Genomic DNA, 23244 nt, shown 5'->3' with positions numbered 1-23244 from the left:
AGTACAAAGTACCATAGAACATTCTCAGGAGTAGTCTACATCACCTACATCCATGGCACATATTCTCAGTAACAACTGTCTGTGGATAACTGTATTACAAAGTACCATAGAACATTCTCAGGAGTAGTCTACATCACCTACCTGCACGGCACATATTCCCTGTATCAACTGTCTGTGGGTAACTGTATTACAAAGTACCATAGAACATTCTCAGGAGTAGTCTACATCACCTACATGCACGGCACATATTTGCTGTATCAACTGACTGGGAATATCTGTATTACAAAGTACCATAGAACATTCTCAGGAGTAGTCTACATCACCTACATGCACGGTTCATATTCCCTGTATCAACTGTCTGTGGGTAACTGTATTACAAAGTACCATAGAACATTCTCAGGAGTAGTCTACATCACCTACATGCACGGCACATATTCCCTGTATCAACTGTTTGGGATTACCTGTATTACAAAGTACCATAGAACATTCTCAGGAGTAGTCTACATCACCCACATCCACGACACATATTCCCCGTATCAACTGTCTGGGAATACTGTTTCACAAAGTTTCACAGAATATATTGGCAGCACAGCACATATTCCCCGTATCAACTGTCTGGGAATACTGTTTCACAAAGTTTCACTGAATATATTGGCAGTAGTAGTCTGTATTACCTACATCCACAGCACATATTCCCCATATCAACTGTCTGTCTGAGACTGCAGCATCTGGGCTATGATGCTGGATGTGGACGGAGATCTGTTCAGAATGGGTCCAGTCTCCTTCTCCTCCTTCCTCCTCTTGCCAGTCACCTTCACCTTCTTAGCCGGAGAAGTGGTGGGTCCTGCGAAGGGTCGCTTCAAGTTCTCTCTGATACTAGCTAGTGCCACCTCTGGTGGTGACACAGGGGTCGCCTGGGTCCTGATCACCTTGGCATAAACTGCTGCGGTGTGGATGTGCTGCTGGCGTGAGGGTCGGACATCCTTACCGGACATTAGAGGTTCACTTGACTTTAGGATAACGCTACAGAGATTGCCCTTGACGGAACTCCTGGCAATATTAGATTTTGAATCTGAGGTCTTCACATCATCAGATACTGCTGCACTTGGAGCAGATGGTGATACAGCTTCAGGATACTGTTTGGCTTCTTCAACTTTTCTTTCATCAGGTACTGACTTCGTCTGCAACAATTTGGTTTTCAGAGCAGATGAAAGCATAAATGGAAGGAGCTTCCCCTCGAGGTCACTTTCATCACCAGAGTCGATAGACGTGACCTCCTGTTTGACCTCCAAGACCTCAGGAATGTCCTCCGACTCCTGCTCCCCGCTAGGCTTCCACTCTGGGTGTGTGCGGATGTGGCGGTAATGGCTGCCGTAGTTGTTGAACTGCCTCTCACAGAACATACACTTGTAGGGCTTCTCCCCCGTGTGGATTCGCATGTGAACGCGGTAGTGACACGATGCTGTGAACGTCTTTCCGCAGATGTTACAGGTGAAGGGACGGTCACCTGTGTGGGTCCGCATGTGCACCGTGAGTGAGTTGGAGTACAGAAAGGTCTTATCACAGATGTCACACTTGAACTTGCGCTCACCGACATGGGTGAGCTTGTGTCGTCCAAGTATCGAAGATGAAGAATACGATTTCAAACATATAGAACATTTAAAAGGTCGTTCGCCTGTGTGGGATCTCAGGTGATCCTTCAGTGTGGTAGAAAGGGCGAACGCCTTCCCGCATTGATCACATCCAAACGGTTTCTCCCCTGTGTGGGTCCTCGTGTGTCGCTCCAACTCTGACGGCGAGTAGAACGTCTTCTCACACTGCTTGCACTTGTTCAGTGCCATTCGTTTATGAACATAACGAACATGGACGGCCTTCCTATTCTTGGAACGAAAAACCAGGCCACACTTCTCACAGGGGTAGCTCTCTGCGACTGGCATCAACGCAGGGTCCACTTTTTCCACCAGCTCCACCAAACCCTTATCCGACTCCCGCATATGACAGTGCATGTGTTTCCGCAGGCTTGAGGCCTGCTTGAACTGGGAACCACAGATAGCACACATGGTGACGTTCCCGTGAGTCAGCAGTCCCTTGTGTGTCTGGAGATGTCCTGACAAATGCCAGGAACGCTGAAAGGTCTTCTTGCAAACGGGACAACCGTACGGTCTGTCGAGAGAGCAGGCATCGTGAGTGTTCATATGTTCAAAAGCCTGTTTCAAGGTGGGAGAGACCTTCCCACACCTGAAGCAGTTTAACTCATCGATCTTCTTGGAGTGGGTTTTCACATGAACGATGAGCGCTCCGGGGGAACCAAATGCTTTGTCACATATCCCACACCGATACAGGGAAGGTGTCCCTTGTAGCTGAGTGACCGCTTTCTGTTGGGGTGATGTTTGAACTTTCATCCCTTGTTTTTGTGTCACCGGATGAAGCTTAAACACAAGTTGCTTTTGTGTCCCTGTTTGCTGTTGTGCCACTGATTGTAGTTTCACCACTGGTTGCTGTTGTGTTCCTGTTTCCACTTTTACTATCGGTTCTTGTTGTGCAACGGCTTTTAGTTTCACCACTGCTGGCTGTTGTGCAACTGCTTTCAAGTTCACAACTGGTTGCTGTTGTGCAACTGCTTTCAATTTCACAACTGGTTGCTGTTGTGCAACTGCTTTCAATTTCACAAATGGTTGCTGTTGTGCCACTTGTTGCAGTTTCACCATCGGTTGCTGTTGTGCCACATGTTGCAGTTTCACCACTGGTTGCTGTTGTGCCACTTGTTGCAGTTTCACCACCGGTTGCTGTTGTGCCACATGTTGCAGTTTCACCACTGGTTGCTGTTGTTCCACATGTTGCAGTTTTATCAGAGGCTGGGTCTGTATTTGTATCAGTGGCTGCTTGTGTTTTGCTATCAAGGGTTGTGTGTTGGTCACTGATAGCCGTGTTGTCATAGGCTGGAGTTTTGGTTGTATCTTAATCCAAGGTCGCTTTGGGGCGAACAGTTGTTCCTTTTTGGTTCGCTGTTTTGTTGGTTGCTGTTTTACCTCAGGTTGTTGCTGTTCAATTGGTGGCTCTTCCTTTACTGGCTTGTGCTTACCCGCTAGTCGCTGTTGTTTTGCTAATTGCCGTTTTGCTAACAGTTGTTGTTTAACTGTTCGCAGTTTTGTGACAGGCGGTGGTTTTACTGGTTGCAGTTTTGCCAATTCTTTCTGCTGTTTTATTATTTGCAGTTTTTCAACAAGTTGCTGTTTGACTGATTTCTGCTTTGTCACAGTTTGCTGTTGTCCTGGTGGTTGTATTTCACCACGAGGTCTCTTTTCTTTTACAGTATCAGGACTTATCACATGCTGCTCCGTGGTCTCAGGATGTCCTTCTTCCGGTTGCTGTTTGTCATGTTCATCAAATATATCCCGAGATGATTTGTGAATGTACACCATATTGCCAACATCTGCCTGAGACAAGTCCTCATCACTGACAGGCTCTTCCTTCACCTGTACATTGTCCAACTCCTCATCTTCACCGTCCCCACCACTGTTTGCCAGCATCTCGGTAGCTTCTCCACCCACATCAGCACAACTCCCAGTCTGGTCGTTTCCTGTCTCTGCTTCCTCCCCAGGCTCAACTTTCACGTCCGTCATGACGAGATCGTCCTCGGTGTCCACACCACCTAACGAGGGATGACTGCCCTGCAGGCTCTCCATACCTTCCTCTGGTTCTTTCTTAATGGTAACCATGGGAACCATCATTGTCCATTCGGTTGAGTCACTTCCCACGAAGCCAAAACCAGGCGCGATGATCTCAGATGGGTTCACAGCACAATTACTACCTGGATAAGACGTCGTGGTTTCATGTCCGTTGTAACCGACATCCTCCTGGTCCCCTTCACCATCATCGTCACCATCATCCTCACCTCCATCATCATCATAATCATCATCGTCACCGACATCATCATCATCGTCATCAATATCGTCATCAATGTCATCATCATTCCTTGTAATGATGAAGGAATCACTGTCTACGACACTGTTTCCTGCCCCAGGTTCTGTCTTGATGACGGTGTTACCGTCACTGCCTATCACATAGATCTCTTGTGTTTTCCCACATGTGTCAACTTTTGTCGCGATATTGACTTCAGATGCTGAACCAGGACTCCGATCACGTTCGACTGGAGCAGACACAGCTTCGTGTCCACTTGAATCGGTCCTCACCTCAACCTCCGTATTGGGAATATCCTGCAATACAAAAGGATACAAATTTGAAATGTCCATTCTGGGAAAAAACAAAAGCGTTTCATGCTGAAAAAATTGTCCATCACATTAAATCAGAAATCATAAGACCTGGATTATTACCCCCCTTGAAACCGGTGTAATCAAGGATTATATCCTACCTAAATATTATCCCAAGGAGAGTTTTACTCTACAGTATAGTATAGGATAGGATTAAACACACTGGTAGGGGTTCAACTTCACAAGGGAGAATCATCCTGACACTAGAGAATCGCAACCATATATTCGACATAAAAATTTCAAAATTTTAATCGAGAACTGTGTCAACATATTTTTCAAGCATAGTCTGAAATGAAAGTCACCACACTGAAACGAGTGCCGTGAAGCTCAAGAAAGCGTAATGGGATGTCCTCAGATCCTTGTTTAGCAGCAGCGAGAACTGATCTGATTTGGATGAGATTGAGATAGCAAGGCAGGGCTTGAGATAGCAAGGCAGGGCTTGAGATAGCAAGGCAGGGCTTCATGCGGGCAATGGCAGGTCTCTTCTGTTTGAAATGTTCATCCAACTGAAGCACAGCATGTTGACAGAATCCAGCTGAGATTCAAGCCTAGACTAAACCAAGACTTAAAGCAAACACTCCTTCCACTGACCCCCCAACCCCGTTCTTACCATTCCAACAGCTTGACTGTCGCTCTTAGACGCCAACATAGTGTAGTCCTTGCTTACCTGAAACACACAATCCAAAACCATTAGAGGAAAAACTGTCAGTTCTCAGGCAATATGTCATGAATAACTGAGTTGAAATGAACGGAATAACTGAGAGGATATGACCGGAATAACTGAGAGATATGACCTGAATAACTGAGTTGAAATGAACGGAATAACTGAGAGGATATGACCGGAATAACTGAGAGATATGACCTGAATAACTGAGAGACTATGACCGGAATAACTGAGAGATATGACCGGAATAACTGAGAGTCTATGACCGGAATAACTGAGAGATATGACCTGAATAACTCAGAGATATGACCTGAATAACTGAGAGGCTATGACCGGAATAACTGAGAGGCTATGACCGGAATAACTGAGAGGCTATGACCTGAATAAATGAGAGGCTATGACCGGAATAACTGAGAGGCTATGACCGGAATAACTGAGAGATATGACCTGAATAACTGAGAGGCTATGACTGGAATAACTGAGAGGCTATGACCGGAATAACTGAAAGGCTATGACCTGAATAACTGAGAGGCTGTGACCTGAACAACTGAGAGGCAATGACCTGAATAACTGAGAGGCTATGACCGGAATAACTGAGAGGCTATGACCGGAATAACTGAGATATATGACCGGAATAACTGAGAGGCAATGACCTGAATAACTGAGAGGCTATGACCGGAATAACTGAGATATATGACCGGAATAACTGAGAGGCTATGACCGGAATAACTGAGAGGTTATGACCGGAATAACTGAGAGGCTATGACCTGAATAACTGAGAGGCTAAAACCTGAATAACAGAGAGGCTATGACCTGAATAACAGAGAGGCTATGACCGGAATAACTGAGAGGCTATGACCTGAATAACTGAGAGGCTATGACCTGAATAACTGAGAGGCTATGACCTGAATAACAGAGAGGCTATGACCGGAATAACTGACAGGCTATGACCTGAATAACTGAGAGGCAATGACCTGAATAACTGAGAGGCTATGACTGGAATAACTGAGAGGCTATGACCGGAATAACTGAGATATTTGACCGGAATAACTGAGATATATGACCGGAATAACTGAGATATATGACCGGAATAACTGAGAGATATGACCTGAATAACTGAGAGGTTATGACCTGAATAACTGAGAGGCTATGACCTGAATAACAGAGAGGCTATGACCGGAATAACTGAGAGGCTATGACCTGAATAACTGAGATATATGACCGGAATAACTGAGATATATGACCGGAATAACTGAGAGGCTATGACCTGAATAACTGAGAGGTTATGACCTGAATAACTGAGAGGCTATGACCTGAATAACAGAGAGGCTATGATCGGAATAACTGAGAGGCTATGACCTGAATAACTGAGAGGCTATGACTGGAATAACTGAGATATGACCTAAATAACTGAGAGGAAATTACCTGAATAACTGAGAGGCTGTGACCTGAATAACTGAGAGGCTATGACCGGAATAACTGAGAGGCTATGACCTGATAACTGAAATATATGACCTAAATAACTGAGAGATATGACCTGAGTAACTGAGAGATATGACCTGAATAACTGAGAGGCTATGACCTGAATAACTGAGAGGCTATGACCTGAATAACAGAGAGGCTATGATCGGAATAACTGAGAGGCTATGACCTGAATAACTGAGAGGCTATGACCGGAGTAACTGAGATATGACCTGAATAACTGAGAGGAAATTACCTGAATAACTGAGAGGCTGTGACCTGAATAACTGAGAGGCTATGACCTGAATAACTGAGAGGCTATGACCTGATAACTGAAATATATGACCTAAATAACTGAGAGATATGACCTGAGTAACTGAGAGATATGACCTGAATAACTGAGAGGCTATGACCTGAATAACTGAGAGGCTATGACCTGAATAACTGAGATGCTATGACCGGAATAACTGAGAGGCTATGACCGGAATAACTGAGAGGCAATGACCTGAATAACTGAGAGGCTATGACTGGAATAACTGAGAGGCTATGACCGGAATAACTGAGAGGCTATGACCTGAATAACTGAGACAATATGACCTGAATAACTGAGAGGCTATGACCGGAATAACTGAGAGGATATGACCGGAATAACTGAGAGGTTATGACCTGAATAACTGAGAGGCTATGACCGGAATAACTGAGAGGCTATGACCTGAATAACTGAGAGGCTATGACCTGAATAACTGAGAGGTTATGACCTGAATAACTGAGAGGCTATGACCTGAATAACTGAGAGGCTATGACCGGAATAACTGAGAGGCTATGACCTGAATAACTGAGAGGCTATGACCTGAATAACTGAGAGGCTATGACCTGAATAACTGAGAGGCTATGACCTGAATAACTGAGAGGCTATGACCTGAATAACTGAGACATGGCCAAAATAACTGAGAGGAAATTACCTGAATAACTGAGAGGCTGTGACCTGAATAACTGAGAGGCTATGACCTGAATAACTGAGAGGCTATGACCTGATAACTGAAATATATGACCTGAATAACTGAGAGATATGACCTGAATAACTGAGAGATATGACCAAATTAACTGAGAGATATGACCTGAATAACTGAGAGATATGACCAAATTAACTGAGAGGATATGACCGGAATAACTGAGACAATATGACCTGAATAACTGAGAGGATATGACCTGCACAACTGCCAGGTTACTTCCTTTCAAATACTTAGTCTTTCACCACTCTAACAAAGTTTTTATAATAATTACAATATAGTGGTTGATGAATCCAAAATAGAACTACTCGCATGTTGCACTTGAAAATTCCATGACAAAAAATGTCCATGTGAGGACTCTTATTGGAGACAATACATGACTTAATGCTGAGAACATTGACTTGCCAAAACAAAAGTACTCAAAGCCAATTTGGTTACAACTATTAAATTCTACAGACTGTTTATACCATAAACACAATCTTCAAAATTCCCACACGTCTGCAAGGTCGAGACAATTAATGGTATTCACAACTAACGAGGGCTGTAATTCTGAACCAGTTCTCCATGTTTCATTTTTGCAATATGTCCATTGACCGTTTATGGAACAGAATAAAACTGACAGAAAATGTAAACAAAGCAAACATTTTTGTGTTATTCAAGCAGGACCTGCAACAGTGAGTGAGTGAGTGAGTTTGGTTTTACGCCGCTTTTAGCAATATTCCAGCAATATCACGGCGGTGAACACGAGAAATTGGCTTCACACATTGTACCCACATGGGAACCCAGCCTTCAGTGTCATGATCCAATGCATTAACCACTAGGTTATTCCACCACCCTCTCAAAACAAGTAAAGTTCAGAACTACAGAGCGTATTTGCGTAAAATACCCCCCAAAAATAGTCAAAATCCAATTACTTTCAATTAACTTGCATACAGAAACGCATGCATTAAATGAAAAACTCAAATGTATAAAAACAGCACTCATAAATTCCCAATGAAGCTTTTTCAGCATGCGTACAAAGGAGCTGTTTTCCAAAACACATTTACGGGCTAATTTACTTTCCGGGTCAAGCCTATCTATTTAGAACATCTAATATATACATCTAAACCATTATTTCATATTTTTTTTAAATCTTAAAACGTTCACTAATTTTGGGAAATACCCAATAGATTGATCATGTTGATGAAAAGATGAGTGAAAAAATATTGGTTACCCAATGAAAAATGTAATGACCCAATTAAAATAGAAACCCTGCAGTAAAATCTCAATGGTTCAAAATGTTATCTGGAGCTCTGGAGCTCTGGAGTGAGTGAGTGAGTGAGTGAGTGAGTGAGTATGGTTTTACACCGCTTTTAGCAATATTCCAGCAATATCATGGCGGGGGACACCAGAAATGGGCTTCACACATTGTACCCATGTCGGGAATCGAACCCGGTTCTTCTGCGTGACGAGCAAACGCTTTAACCACTAGGCTCCCCGACCGCCCTTGGGCTCTGGAAGTTGACACCTATTACAGCCTTGAGCATCCATGTTCAAGCCCCAAACTGATAACTGAGGCTGCGAGACTTGAACACAGACAGCGCAAGGTAAATGCCTGTGTACCTACCCATGCCCCAGCCTTGTCCACTTTGGCGCTGAAGGTGATTCCTCGGTCCAAAAGCTTTCCCTGAATACAAAGATGACTATCGTCATTAACAGGAAGATGTACCATCGTTGTCACGTAGTTTATTCAAACTGAAATACTGTAGACGAGTCACCGAGACTGTTCACATAAATCATAACTCTGAAAAGATCCTTAAGTTTACCATTTTCAAAAAAGTTTACCATCTTCAAAAATGTATTTAATCTTGGTCAAAATAACTGCATCTTTCTTGACACAATCACTCCAGTATAGCACTTGACACAAGAGCATGGCTACATCAACTAATCACTAGAATAGTATGAAAATTTGTATTGTGTCCCGATTTAAAATGATGACAAAATCCACATGACATGACATAACAAGAGTTTATTCAGAATGTCGTCCCTATGTTGTCAAGGTAGCTAAGGTAACCATGGTAACAAAGTCTAAATAACCAGGGATGATACAACAAAGAAACTTTCAGAAAACGAGAGAAGTCAAAAGCAAATAACTGTTGACTTATGTCTACAATATTTCAGTTTGCAAATGAAACAAATATCACAACATATATGTCTATTAAAACATCAACAAATAACATCAATAATGAATTTGCATGTGCTCCAGAAAGTAGCCACGAAAAACATGTCCATGTTTCTCATATGAACACCCACTCGGGCCCTAGAAGAAATCTACCTACCAATTCGGGCCATTTAAGGACCCATACAAATTTGAAAACTACGGGCCCCAGGCGAACTCTACTTGCCAATTCGGGTCATTTAAGGACCCATACAATTTGAAACTACGGGTCTGAGGCGAAATCTACCTGCCAATTCAGGTCATTTAAGGACCCATACAAATTTGAAACTACGGGCCTGAGACGAAATCTACCTTCCATTGGGGTCACTTCGAAGGTACCAGATGAATGCCTCGAAATAGGTCAAAATACCAATTTCTAGTACACAATAACAGAGGATATACCCTATGGATCTACAAAATGTACTAATAACTTGGGGAAATGTTCCGCGCACACTTTGTCTAGTTTAAATGGACTTTCGTGAGTTTTCTTCTATTTGCTCACACTTTGTCCCATTTTCATCCCCTGGCCTTTCCTTGTCTGCATTAAGATTACTGCCCAGGGTCTGTCCTTTCAACAGATACCATATTGAAAGTGTTTTCGACATTGGTCTTGAAGCATAAGGGGATAGTGGTAGTTAAAAATCAACAAAAATTACGATTTTTTCTAACGCATAAAGTCAATATTTTGGTGGTTTTGATTTATTTTAGGGGGTACTGATGAAGGCAAATTTCCAAGAGCTTTCCATATATCTGGACCCAACTCTGCACAGCCAAATGAGGCGCCTTAGACCTCTGGGCCACCCATGCAGGCAGACAAGGGAGATAATGCCATCAATCTGCCAACCGTTTCTAAAATACATTCCTGTACACTTATTTTTATTGAAACACGTCTGTCGAAGACTCAAAAACGGCAAAACTATTAAATTTTCAGATTGGACTCCATCAAAGGTTCAGTCAAAATTAAAATAATCCAGATTTTACAAGCTTACCTAAATTAACACAGTGAAAACATAAAGCCATAATAAGCACCCAAGACAAATTGAAAAACTCCCAGTTACAAAATCCTTTTCAAATAGATGCCCAAACAATTATCAAAACCACCAACCTTATTCATGAAACTAAGTCTAGCGGTTGACAGAAAACTCCCAGTTGCAAAATCTTTTTCAAACACCGTATTCGATGTAATAAACACCCAGGGCACTCTCAAAATTACAAATAGGGGGCTCTTATTAGAATAACATTTTGGTGGGAAAAAAAACAGAGTTGAAAGATCGTAAATTTTGTGGTTTATGCTGACAGTCTGAAAAAATACAAAAAAAAAGTATATGTATATTATACACTTCATAGACTTATTAGAGCAGGGCGCTTATTACGGCAAATACAGTAGATGCCAAAACAATAAGCAAAACCACTAACCTGATTCATGAAACTAAGTCTAGCGGTTGACAGAGAACTCCCAGTTACAAAATCCCCTTCAAATAGATGTCAAAAGAATTAGCAAAACCACCAATACCACCCACCCACCTTATTCATGAAACTGAGTCTAGCGGTTGACAGCAAACTTCCATGCTAACATCCAATACATGGCCGACAACACTCGTCTTACCCTCAACATTTCCGCGCGGACTTGGTCTTGCCGATGTGTACATTTGAAGGTCCCCTGATACAGCAGCTTGTGCACCTGCAGTCCCGCCACGCTGTCGAAGTTGATCCCACAGTCCCCACACCTGGCCTTGGCTGACGTTTTCTCAACCTTCATCTTCGCATCATTGGACTGAGAACTTAACCGCATCGGCATTTTTTTCCTATGTTCTGTTTTCTGATGTAGGACCAAATCAAACTTGGTGGCAAAAGCCATCGGACAAATGGAACAATGGTGCCACTTTTCCACCTTCTGCCTGCCATGTTTCCCTTTCGAAACAACTTGCTTCAAGTGCTGATGGTACTCAGATTCTGATGCAAATATCTCATAACATTCACATGTGAAATAACCCTTGGCTTCCACACCCTGAACAAGCGTTTCCTCGGAGTGGGACTGAGTTGACATGAAATTCTTGCTTATAAAATTATCAACAATCATTTTATCCTCCTCTTTTGTTGTGGGAGAGATCTGAGGCATGTGTCCGAGAAGGTTGACCAACACAGGGCTTTTGTCCGAAACAGCCATCTTGTGTTTGGCCTGGGCGTGGCACATGTAGGACGCGAAGTCCAGGAAGAGGACCGAGCACTGACAGATGTAGGACTTGTGATGGCTGAGGTGTTGAAGCATATCCTCCTTCCGCAGGAAGACACTGCGGCACAGGGAACACACGTGGACCTCCACCATGCCAGGCGTGCTGGAGGAGGTGGAGGAGGACGTTGTGCTGGCTCCAGCACTCCAACACTTCTGCTGTGTCTTGTCACCCGTGGTCAGGAGAGATTGACTTAAACTTACACCACTTATAACACTGGCTGGGCCTTCCTGCTTCACTTCTTCACCTCTACTACTGTCAAACAGGCTTCCATTTTCTCCACTGCTGTTTGAAACACCAGGTCCATTTTCCCCACTGCTGTTTGAAACACCAGGTCCATTTTCCCCACTGCTGTTTGAAACACCGGGTCCATTTTCCCCACTGCTGTTTGAAACACCAGGTCCATTTTCCCCACTGCTGTTTGAAACACCAGGTCCATTTTCCCCACTGCTGTTTATAACACCAGGTCCATTTTCCCCACTGCTGTTTGAAACACCAGGCCCTATTTCCCCACTGCTGTTTATAACACCAGGTCCATTTTCCCCACTGCTGTTTGAAATACCAGGTCCATTTTCCAAACTGCTGTTAGAAATACCAGGTCCATTTTCCCCACTGCTGTTTATAACACCAGGTCCATTTTCCCCACTGCTGTTTAAAACACCAGGACCATTTTCCCCACTGCTGTTTGAAACAGTTAGGCCATTTTCCCCACAGCTGTTTGAAACCCTTCTTTTTTTCCCACTGCTGTTTGAAACACTTCTTTTTTCCCCACTGCTGTTTGAAACATTGAGACCTTTTTCTTTAGTGCAATTTGAAACAGTTGGTCCATTTTCTCCAGTGCTGTTTGTCTTATAAATCATGATTTTTGTAGGGTCACTTTCACCATTTCCAACCACAGAAACAAAAATGTCTATATTTGCATTAACGACAGGAGGCGAAGTGACATTAATGTCCTGTTCGCCAACCATAACACCCTTATCAAACTGTCTGATATTCCTCCAATCCTGACACCTGCTTGATGACATGTGATTTTGACAAGCCCTGGCATCATCACCGGTCTGAGTGCCACAGTCACACATCATGCGCCTCAACTTGTGTGAACTCCCAACTACATCCGGCCCGCGATATGTCCTCAGATGTCTGTCCAGGTCCTCCTGCCCAACCAACAACTTCCCACAGGAGCAGAGATTCAGGGAGACATCAGTTCCACCTGTGCTATCCACCATTTCAGAATCACTGCTGCAGGTACCCTCCTTGATTTCACCTGACTCTATGTTCTCCATGTTAACAATTCTCTGTCCGATGTCCTCCTCTTCGGATAAGTATTGGTGAAACAGACTTTCCTTGGAAAGATTCTTGCGATGCACTGATTTTAATATTTTGTGGACCATCGTAACCTTACAGTGACTGACAAATTCAGTTTCATTTCTAAATATTCTTCCACACTGTGCGCAGGAAAAGTAGCCTTCAAGTCCCTGCACAGCTATCTTGATCATGGCTTCCTCCTTGTCACATCGTGTGACCTTCATGCTGGAAGGATCGATGCTACTTGTTGCCCCGGACATATTCACTCCACTCGTGGACATCACAACATCCTGCCCACCGCCACGCTCTACAGGATCGACTCCAACACTGTCTGGAGTGGAATGTCTATCACCAATCTGCTCCTTGCTAAGCTTTGCTCTACAAATAGCATCTTGCATGTTAAGGTCACATCTGCCTTCTTTTGTGCCACAGGTTATGAGTTGTTCATAACTACCATACTTAGCCTCTAATTTTCCCGATTGTTTTCGAACAATTCTGAAGGAAGAATCAAGTTCCACAACATATTGTACATTGTCGGCCATATTTTCATCAAAAGTCTTACATAGTGCCCATTCCTTCATCACGGTCAATTGATCAAAATTGAGAGCTAAAGAAACATCGATGTCCTGTTCGTCGGCCATAACACACTTGTCAGTCTGTCTGATATTCCTCCAGTCCCGAAGCCTGTCTGAAGGTATGTGACCTTGACACGACCTAGCATCATCTCCAGACTGTGTTCCACAGTCACACATCAAGTGCCTTGAACTGTGTGAACTCGCTACGACATCCGGTCCCTTGTATGTCCTCAGATGTCTGTCCAGGTCCTCCTGTCCAACCAATAACTTCCCACATGAGCAGAGATTCAGGGAGACATCAGCGCCACCTATACTCTTCAATACATCAGTGTTACTGCTACAGGTGCTCTGTTTTTTCCCCATGTTAACTTTGTCCACTTCTGATAAATAACGGTGAAACAGATTTTCTTTGGAAAGATTTTTGCGATGCACTGTTTTTAATATCTTATGAGTCATTGTAACCTTACAGTGGCTGACAAAATCGCTTTCATTTCCAAATATTCTTCCACATAGTGTGCAGGAGCAGTGGCCTTCAAGTCCCTGCACAGATATCTTAATCATGGCTCCCTCCTTGTCACATCGCGTGATCTTCATACTGGAAGGATCGATGTTACTTGTTGCCCCGGACATATTCACTCCACTCGTGGACATCACAACATCCTGCCCACCGCCACGCACTACAGGCTCGACACCAACACTGTCTGGAGTGGAATGTCTGTCTTCAACCAGCTCCTTGTCAATCATTGCTCTAAAGTAAGCATCCTCCATGTCAAGGTCACATACGTTTCCTTTCATGCCATGGTTGAATAATTGTTCATTTTGACCATGTTTACCCTCCGATTTTCTAGATTGTTTTTGAGCAACTCTGAAGGAAGAATCTTGCTCTACCACATATTGTACATTGTTGGCCATATTTACATCAAAATGTGTGCATAGTGCCTGGTCCTTCTCCATAGTCTTTGGATCAAAATTGAGAGCTAAAGTGACCTTTATGTCCCGTTGGTCAACCATGACACCCTTGTCAAACTGTCTGATATTCCTCCAGGGCATATGCCTGTCTGAGGGTATGTGAACTTGACATGACCTGGCATCATCTCCGGTCTGAGTGCCACAGTCACACATCAAGTGCCTTGAACTGTAAGAACTCGCTACTACTACCGGTCCGTTGTATGTCTGCAGATGTCTGTTCAGATCCACCTGCCCAACCAATAGCTTTCCACAGGAGCAGAGATTCAAGGAGACATCACGGTGATGGTGAAACTGATTCTGCTTGCTAACATTCTTGCGATACACTGTTTTTATTTGATGGGTCATTGTAGCCTTACAGTGACTGACAAAATCCTTTTCATTTCCAAATATTCTTCCACACTGTGTGCAAAAGCAGTAACCTTCAAGTCCCTTGACAGATATCTTTATCATGGCTCCCTCCTTGTCACATCGTGTGACCTTCATGCTGGAAGGATCGATGCTACTTGTTGCCCCGGACACATTCACTCCACTTGTTGAGATCACAACATTCTGCATACCGCCACGCTCTTTAGGCTCGACTCCAACAATGCTACTGTCAGGAGTGGAATGTCTATTCCCAACCTGCTCCTTGCCAATCTTGACTTCAAGGTCATGTCCTTTGGTGCCATGGTTCATAATTTGTTTATAAATACCGTGATTAGTCTCTGATCTTCCCGATTGTTTCCTAACAACTCTGAAGGAAGAATCACGCCCCACTACGTATTGTATGTTGCTTGCCTCCGTAGCAGAGCAGAACTCAGACCTATTGGGGATGCTGAGGACGAGATTCATGGCATTATCTTTTCCAGCAGCATTGGTTTCTGACTTTAAACACATTTGCGTCATGCCATTTATTGTACAGTTCATCTCTACAGGAGAAGATGAGGTGGACTCCTTGTCATTCATTCCATCATCATCATCCCCCACAGACTTGCAATCGCTCTTACTTTCTTCCTGAATCTTTCCTCCAAAGCTGCCACCAGCCTCAGGCAGCTGCACCAGCACCAGATAGCTGGCCCTGTCTCCATCTTCAGTTTGGCTCTCAATTGAACCAACCCTCCCTTGTTCATAGTTTGAGCGTCTCTCACTAGAACAGCCCCCCTCCAGTTCATGTTGTGAGTGGCATGGACCTTCACTGGCCCCCTTATCTTGATGTTCAGGGTGGCTCTCTCTTGAACTGACCACACCATCTGAGCTGACCTGTCCAGGTACTGAACGTCTGTTTCTACATGTTTGTTTCTTGCTCCGAGTCATTTCTGTTGTTTGCTTATTCAGGATAAATACCTTATTTGCAGGTGTTCTCAAATCAATATCAGGGTGGTTGGTCTGTGTGGTGGTATGCATTAGCTTGCTTTTCTGACCAGAAGCCTCACCAAGTATCATACCTTCTTCCTTGATGTCTGTGTGCTCCATTGGGGTCTGTTCTTCCAGAACATCAGGGTGTTTCTTCTTAACATGCCTCTTGTAATCCAGAAAGTCAAGGAATATAGAAGAGCATACACACTTGTAAACTGTGACAGCATATTTGTCAAAATGCAGTTTGTTAGTTATGTTGAAATTAAACTGCTTCAGATGCCATGTTTCCATGTGTTTTATGAACCGTCCATTGCTGTCAAACGTGATGCTACAGATCTTACAGCGGAACAAGGATATACAGCAATCATTGGGCGATTCAACAGCTTGGTGGAAACTAGCATGAGCAGTGAGACTGTCCTCCCCCAACACATGGGAGCCACACACGTTACACAGGTGGAAGTCCAGGGCCACCTCTTTCACCAACACAACCTGGTTATGTTCTTTGATGTGATTCCTGAACACAGAAAACGTTGAGAAGGATTCCGAGCAGTTCGAACAAGGGAACCTCATATCATCCACTAAACCTGAATCATTCTCAACATAGGTCTCATCCCGTTCATGAGCTTTCACGTGCATCTCCATGTCCTCGCTTCCAACATTCCTCCCACACGTTGGACAGAAGCTTGTGGTCGGCTTCGAAATGTCGTGGACTTTCAGCAGGTGCTCCTTGTACCACCAGTGTCCACGAAAACCCATGTTGCACACATCGCACATGTGCCAAGCACACATTTTATTGAAGAGCCGGTGGTCTGCATTCTCAGCCGGGTCTTTCTTTGTGTAGCAGCATCCCTCACCAGCCACGTTGTCCGGCACAGGCTTCGGGACATATTTTGGCAACTCATGGTGCTCCATCTCAAGCACATTGCGTGGAATGACTTTTGGAATTGCAACAGGTACCTCGTCATCATCACATTTTCTTTTATGTGTGGGTTTACGAGAAATATCATCGCTTTTCGTTGGTGGTGGATTCTCGTGAAGGTTCATATGCTTCTCCAGAGCATCACGAGCAACATCAGTTCCGCATAAGTGGCAAAGTTGTGTAATTTGAACTTGTGTCTTCTCTTTATTGTGCATTCTAATGTGCTCTTCAAAACCTATATTTTCAATGTCATCTCCACATATGTGGCACAGTATGGCTCCAGGCATCACTTCCTTACATTCCGAGGAAGCACCCTGGCAGGGATCCTGTGAACTTGAACCATACTCCTCTCCCTGTGCCAAATGTTCCTTGATGCAATCCGAAGTCACTCCAGTCGGCTTTTCTTTTGCTGATATTGTTGCAGTCCCTGTGTGCATCTGGTTCCTGAGTTTTGACGACTCAACAGAAGTAGACGACATTGCTGAATTTTTACTAGAGTATTTGTGACGTATTCCAGGGACATGCGGATGACAGGGAGAAACACTTCTGTCCTCATGCAGTTTCATGTGTTCCTTGATCCTGTTATCCTCAACACGAGCACCGCAGGTCGGACATTGGTACGAGGGCGGGGCAACTATCTTGTGGAAGTTTACAAAGTGGCTCCGATGCATGACTGGATCGCGGAAGCCCATGTGACACATGGTACACATGTGCCAGCCCCGTCTCAGACTCGAAACCTTCATATCCAGTCCATCAATGAGTCGGAAGCAAATGCCGCACCGATAGACCAGGTTCCCATGCACACATTTGTCCAAGGGGTTCATCCGTGGAGAAGCTGACTCTTTCATCACATCTGCCATCGTTGTCACCTCCTGTTTATCAGAGGATTCAACTCTACTGCCCTTCTTGGTCACTTCATTTTTAGGGGATTCGTCCAAACTTTCCGTTCTGGTCTTGGTATCTTCATTATCACACGATTTATCCATAATTCCCGTGTTGGTCTCGTTAATATCAGGCGATTCATCCATACTCTCTGTCTTTATCGTGATCTCTTTGTCAGACGATTTATCCATAATTCCTGTGTTGGTCTCGTTAATATCAAGAGTTTCATCCATACTTTCTGCCTTTATCGTGATCTCTTGGTCAGACGATTTATCCATAATTCCTGTGTTGGTCTCGTTAATATCAGGAGATTCATCCATACTCTCTGTCTTTATCGTGATCTCTTTGTCAGACGATTTATCCATAATTCCTGCGTTGGTCTCGTTAATATCAGGAGATTCATTCATACTTTCTGTCTTTATCGTGGTCTCTTTATCAGGGGTTTTATCAATACTTTCTGTCTTGGTCTTTTCTTTTTCAGGGCATACAACCCTACTTCCCTTCTTGGAGGCAGAATCTTGTTTCGCATGTATAGTATGATCATCTCCTTGTCCATCATCTGAACCTCCCCTGATGCCAGAAGTTGAAGCAGTCACCATTTTCTTTGCTGACTTTGGGTTGACACTTTTAGCCATAAATTTCTCAACCTTTTTCGGTTCAGATGAATTACTGGACATTTTTTTCTTGATTCTGACACTTTCTCGACGAGCAGGAAGTACCACCTTCCCTTCACGCCTGGACGGACTGACATGCCCTTCTCTGCGCGTCTTTCTACCGGAACCCTGCCTGCCCCTCATCCTCACAATTCTAAATCTGTGACAGAGAGATTAGTGACGTCATTTGATTGTGTTGTCATGGCAACTGATGACCTCACAATGGTCTCCAAAACATCGTGATGCATTTTCACCCAAGCGATATGTGGTTCATATTTCCTGTGGATGCCAGTTTGGGATGATAAAATACCAATAGCTACTAACTTGGATATCAACTGTTAGTCTCAACCCTGGCCGTGAATGTTGACGCACCATCCAAGTACCTGTTGCCGGTGTGCAGGGTAAAGATGTGACAGCTTGTGGAGAGGACCCTGCAGAGAAAAATGCTCTAGTCAATCATTCTTACATGGTTGTATTCTAGTGCCAAACTTTTTCTACTTGCTGTGTGTGGATGTTTTGGCTAATACTTGTTGATGGGAAAGAATAACAGGCCCCCAGAAAACTTTGGGAGCCCCTGAGTATTTACTGGCATGTTGGTTGGTTGGTTTGTTGTTCAACGCCGCACTCAGCAGTATTCCAGCTATATGACGGCGGTCTGTAAATAATTGAGTCTGGACCAGACAATCCAGTGGCAGTTAGTATTTTTTAATTTAGCCATAAGATAAATACACAAGATTTCTCTTCAATTGCCTCTAATAAATAACAAGACTGAAGCCAGACTCTGCGCAGCTCTTGTGTTGTCTGCTTCACTGTGCAGAGCTCTATTGTTTTGGATTGAGAATTGAATCAGGCATGTGAAGTCACACTCGGAAATTTTTTCATGCATGATTTAAAAACACAGGACCGTCTCCAGTCATACTGTTCTATTTATAGCTAATGCTATGGCATTTTCAGGAAACTTGTGTTTCACTGATGACAGGACTAATATAGAGGGAAGGTCCTAAAGGAGACAGGACATTGACGGTTCTGTGTGATTTTAAATCATGTATTAAATAATTTCCCAGTGTGACGTCTCACCTTTAGTTCATGCCTGATTCACATCGAAGCCAACAACCCAAGCACTGCACAGAATATCTCGCATTGGTCATGTTTTTATTAGACGCAAACTGAAGAGAAAGTCGTCATTTTTATTATATGGAAGAGTGGCAAAATACTAATTGCCAGCTCTATTGGATAAGAAGCCAGTGTTTTTCAAGGCCAAGATTACAACATAAATGCCTTGGCCATATAAAGACATGGAATCACTCAACTACCCAGAGTTCAGTGCCTGAAACTCAGCAGAGTAAACTGATGGCAGAATGGCCAGCACATTAAAAAACATGTAGGCCCAGTGTGAAAACTGTAGGCCCAGTGTAAAACCTGTAGGCCCAGTGTGAAAACTGTAGGCCCAGTGTAAAACCTGTAGGCCCAGTGTGAAAACTGTAGGCCCAGTGTGAAAACTGTAGGCCCAGTGTAAAACCTATAGGCCCAATGTGAAAACTGTAGGCAGTGTGAAAACTGTAGGCCCAGTGTAAAAACTGTAGGCCCAGTGCAAAACCTGTAGGCCCAGTGTAAAACCTGTAGGCCCAGTGTAAAAATTAGGCCCAAAGTAAAAACTGTAGGTCTAGTGGAAAAACTGTTGGCCCAGTGTAAAACCTGTCAGCCCAGTGTAAAAACTGTTGGCCCAAACATTTTAGCTGAAGCTCAATCTCTTTAAAATCAGATCTTAGTTCTCGCTACCGCTAAACAGATCAACCTTTAGTGAACTTTGACCGACCAATGGAATAACTAACAAGAAGTCGGCAATAGCCAATCAGAAGGCAGCTTAATCGAGCTTTACAGCATGAGTTTCAAACTGGCGACTACGCTTTGAAAAAAATATTTTGGCATTGATTAAAAAATTAAATACTGAACAAAAGTACATTCTGGAATGGCTAATAGCTGGTCTAGATTGTAGGAATACAGACATAAAGCCCATAACTGTCGTTAGGAATACCCTGAGTGTGTTTTTTTTTGAGGTTGCAGGATAAAAAATCACATTCCAACTGTCACTTTCATGATCTGCTAAGCGATGCTCTGATTGGTCAGATGAAAGGTCGTTCTGACATGACCGGCAATGGGATGTCCTCAGATCTCTGTTTAGAGGTAGCGAAATCTAAGATCTGATCTTAATGAGATTAGCTGAAGCTGGGAGACATGCTCTTGCAATATAAATTACAACACACAAGTCAGAAGCTTTACTGCCATCATATCATTATGGTTATCACATTTTTTCACCAAGCAGTCTCAGTGTTATGATTCATTTTCCATTCTTACAGCTTAAAATAAACTGCAGTCCATGAGGGCCTGCTGAAATTTATAACTATCAACCCGGGATCAAATCTGTCGGCCCCAGCTAGTGGGCCAGTGTCTATATCGAACACTGTTTGTTTGTTTGTTGTTTAACACTGCAATCAGCAATATTCTAGCTATACGACAGCTGTCTGTAAATAATCAAGTCTGGACCAGACAATCCAGTGATTGACATCACGAGCATCGATCCACGCAATTGAGATACGATGACATACCAAGTCAGCGAGCCTGACCACCTGATCCTGTTAGTCGCTTCTTATGACAAGCATAGTCGCCTTTTATGGCAAGCATGGGTTGCTGAAGACCTATTCTACCCCAGAACTTCACGGGTCATTTCGATCACTGATAATCATGGACAACAATATGTAAAGTGCACTGAAAGGTGTGCATTGTTCTTATTTCAGAATATGTGCATTTGTTTACAAACAAGAGGAAAGTCTGGTCACGTGATAAGCCTACACATGCTGTGTGGTCACTGGAGCAGAAGCTTCTCACACGGAACAAGGCGGGCAAAGTTGAGCAGGCTTGAGGGTTATCAGTTATTGTTTGCCAACAATGCTTCAGAACAGTCGATGTCTGGCCTTTTACTGCACAGAATGGTTGGCCAAATAAATTTGGGTATTCAGAAATGGAAATACTATCTAGCTGTATGAATTGACATTCAACAAATGTTAATGATCAACAAAGATCAAAATTATTTTCTTAGTTGGCACACCATAATTGGTTGGTTGGTTTGTTGTTTAAAGTCGCATTCAGCAATATTCCAGCTATATGACGAGGGTCTGTAAATAATTGAGTCTGGACCAGACAATCCAGTGATTAATATCATGAGCATCGATAAATGCGATTAGGATCGATGACATGCATCAACCAAGTCTGCAAGTCTGACCACCCAATCCCGCCTTTTACAGCAAGCATGGGTTGCTGAAGACCTATTCTTCCCCTGAATTTTCATGGGTCCCATAATTCCAAAGGTCATACCTACATAATCTTTATGACTGCACCGTGGCACACTTGACAAATAAATACAATTCTTTCAATGCATGTTCAACAAAAATAATATAAAAAGAATTGTCAAACTTAACCTTAATATAGAGCAGATAAATCTTACCTAAAACATATATTTTCTGAAAAGTCGATGAGAGTAATTTGTCTTTAGAGTTAACCCTGAAACTACAATGATGTTTCAAAACAAAATGAAAATAAATTCAAAATCACTAGTCTAAATAATGTCACTTTTGTCTTTAAAACTCAATGAAACCAACAAAGCCAAACCCAGAAATGTCACACTGACATCTCGTCTGACTGCGACAATCACAGTGCTCAGGTCATGGCACGTGATCACGTGGCGCAGCGACTTGGCAATAAATAGGTCAGGGGAGCTTTAACATACTCCAAACTTAAGGTTGAACCTAAAAGCATGACATTTCCTAATTCAGAAACATTACAAATTTGCACATCTGCCTGTCAATAATTTGCATGGGTTGTTTGTAACAATCTGTCGCCGTGTGAAGTTGGACCTACTTTCCGGGGCAACACAAATCATTTGTTGTTATGTTCGTGCAGCACCCGACTAGCAGAAAGTAGCGTCCAACTAACGATCGCTCTTCTGACTGATGAATACATTTTAATATCTATATTTCAGAGCGTAAAATCAACTTAAATACCTGATTGAAACTGCTTGATACTTCGTTGTTATTCACAAACGTCATCTGTTTCCACATGCATGTCATGCCCGCACCTTGCAGCCTTGTCCGAGAGAACGCGCTGCCTTCCAAGGGAGGCAACTCCAACTTGTTAATGTCCGTAAATAGAACGATGTCTCGTGTTTTGAGTTGAAATGCCGGCGAAAAAAGGTGTCAGTCTGCACGTGGTCATGTATAGGTGTGTGTAGTGTCTTTAAGTAATAAACTCACCGTGTCACTTGATAAAAAGCTTGTATGGAAGTTATGCCGCTTCCAAATCCGTTGTGAGACGCTGTGGATGGGAGAATCTGTACAGAGCGCACGTGCAGCTGGTCGAGGTCACGTGTTGTAACTACTCTGTCGGGTCTCGTTATAACACGATGATCTTCATGTGAGATGTTAGGAAATATTTAAATGAACATTTGATAGGATTATTGAGCGGCATTTAGAAATTAGTATTGAAGGTAAAATAATAACAGCGTCATACAGAGGTGAACATGGGCTCTCTCTCTCTCTCTCTCTCTCTCTCTCTCTCTCTCTCTCTCTCTCTCTCTCTCTCTCTCTCTCTCTCTCTCTCTCTGTGTGTGTATTAGCTGCTTTTACTAGCCCGTACTGATGCCAATATTATAATTTATCCCTTCATGCCGAGCGTCAGACCGTTTGTTTGTTTATTGTTTAACGCCGCACACAGCAATA

The 23244-nt window shown here is 43.3% G+C and overlaps 1 protein-coding gene across 1 annotated transcript; it reads right to left on the bottom strand.

Moving 5' to 3' along the window:
* Positions 1-608: 608 nt before the first annotated feature.
* LOC139458429 (uncharacterized) lies at positions 609-22613 on the bottom strand. The gene is made up of 5 exons (XM_071239871.1): positions 22531-22613; positions 11210-18903; positions 9013-9072; positions 4882-4938; positions 609-4217 (listed from the first exon to the last, which is right to left on the bottom strand). Exons 2-5 carry the CDS (start codon positions 18614-18616, stop codon positions 702-704), a joined length of 11040 nt encoding a protein of 3679 aa, XP_071095972.1. The 5' UTR covers positions 18617-18903; positions 22531-22613; the 3' UTR covers positions 609-701.
* Positions 22614-23244: the final 631 nt, after the last annotated feature.

Source organism: Haliotis cracherodii, unplaced genomic scaffold (genome assembly GCF_022045235.1).
Source record: "Haliotis cracherodii isolate W230 unplaced genomic scaffold, xgHalCrac1.p SCAF_12, whole genome shotgun sequence".
Classification (NCBI taxonomy): Eukaryota; Metazoa; Mollusca; class Gastropoda; order Lepetellida; family Haliotidae; genus Haliotis; species Haliotis cracherodii.
This window is presented reverse-complemented; position numbering and strand designations above follow the sequence as displayed.

Bases quoted from the DNA above. Each gene is read 5' to 3' on its own strand.
- LOC139458429 (XM_071239871.1), bottom strand. From the start codon at position 18,616: ATGAGGGGCAGGCAGGGTTCCGGTAGAAAGACGCGCAGAGAAGGGCAT. The intron at 4,939-9,012 runs GTAGGTACACAG...TGTGTGTTTCAG, and splicing joins TGGACAAGGCTGGGGCATGG to GTAAGCAAGGACTACACTAT. The intron at 4,218-4,881 runs GTAAGAACGGGG...TTTGTATTGCAG, and splicing joins ACAGTCAAGCTGTTGGAATG to GATATTCCCAATACGGAGGT.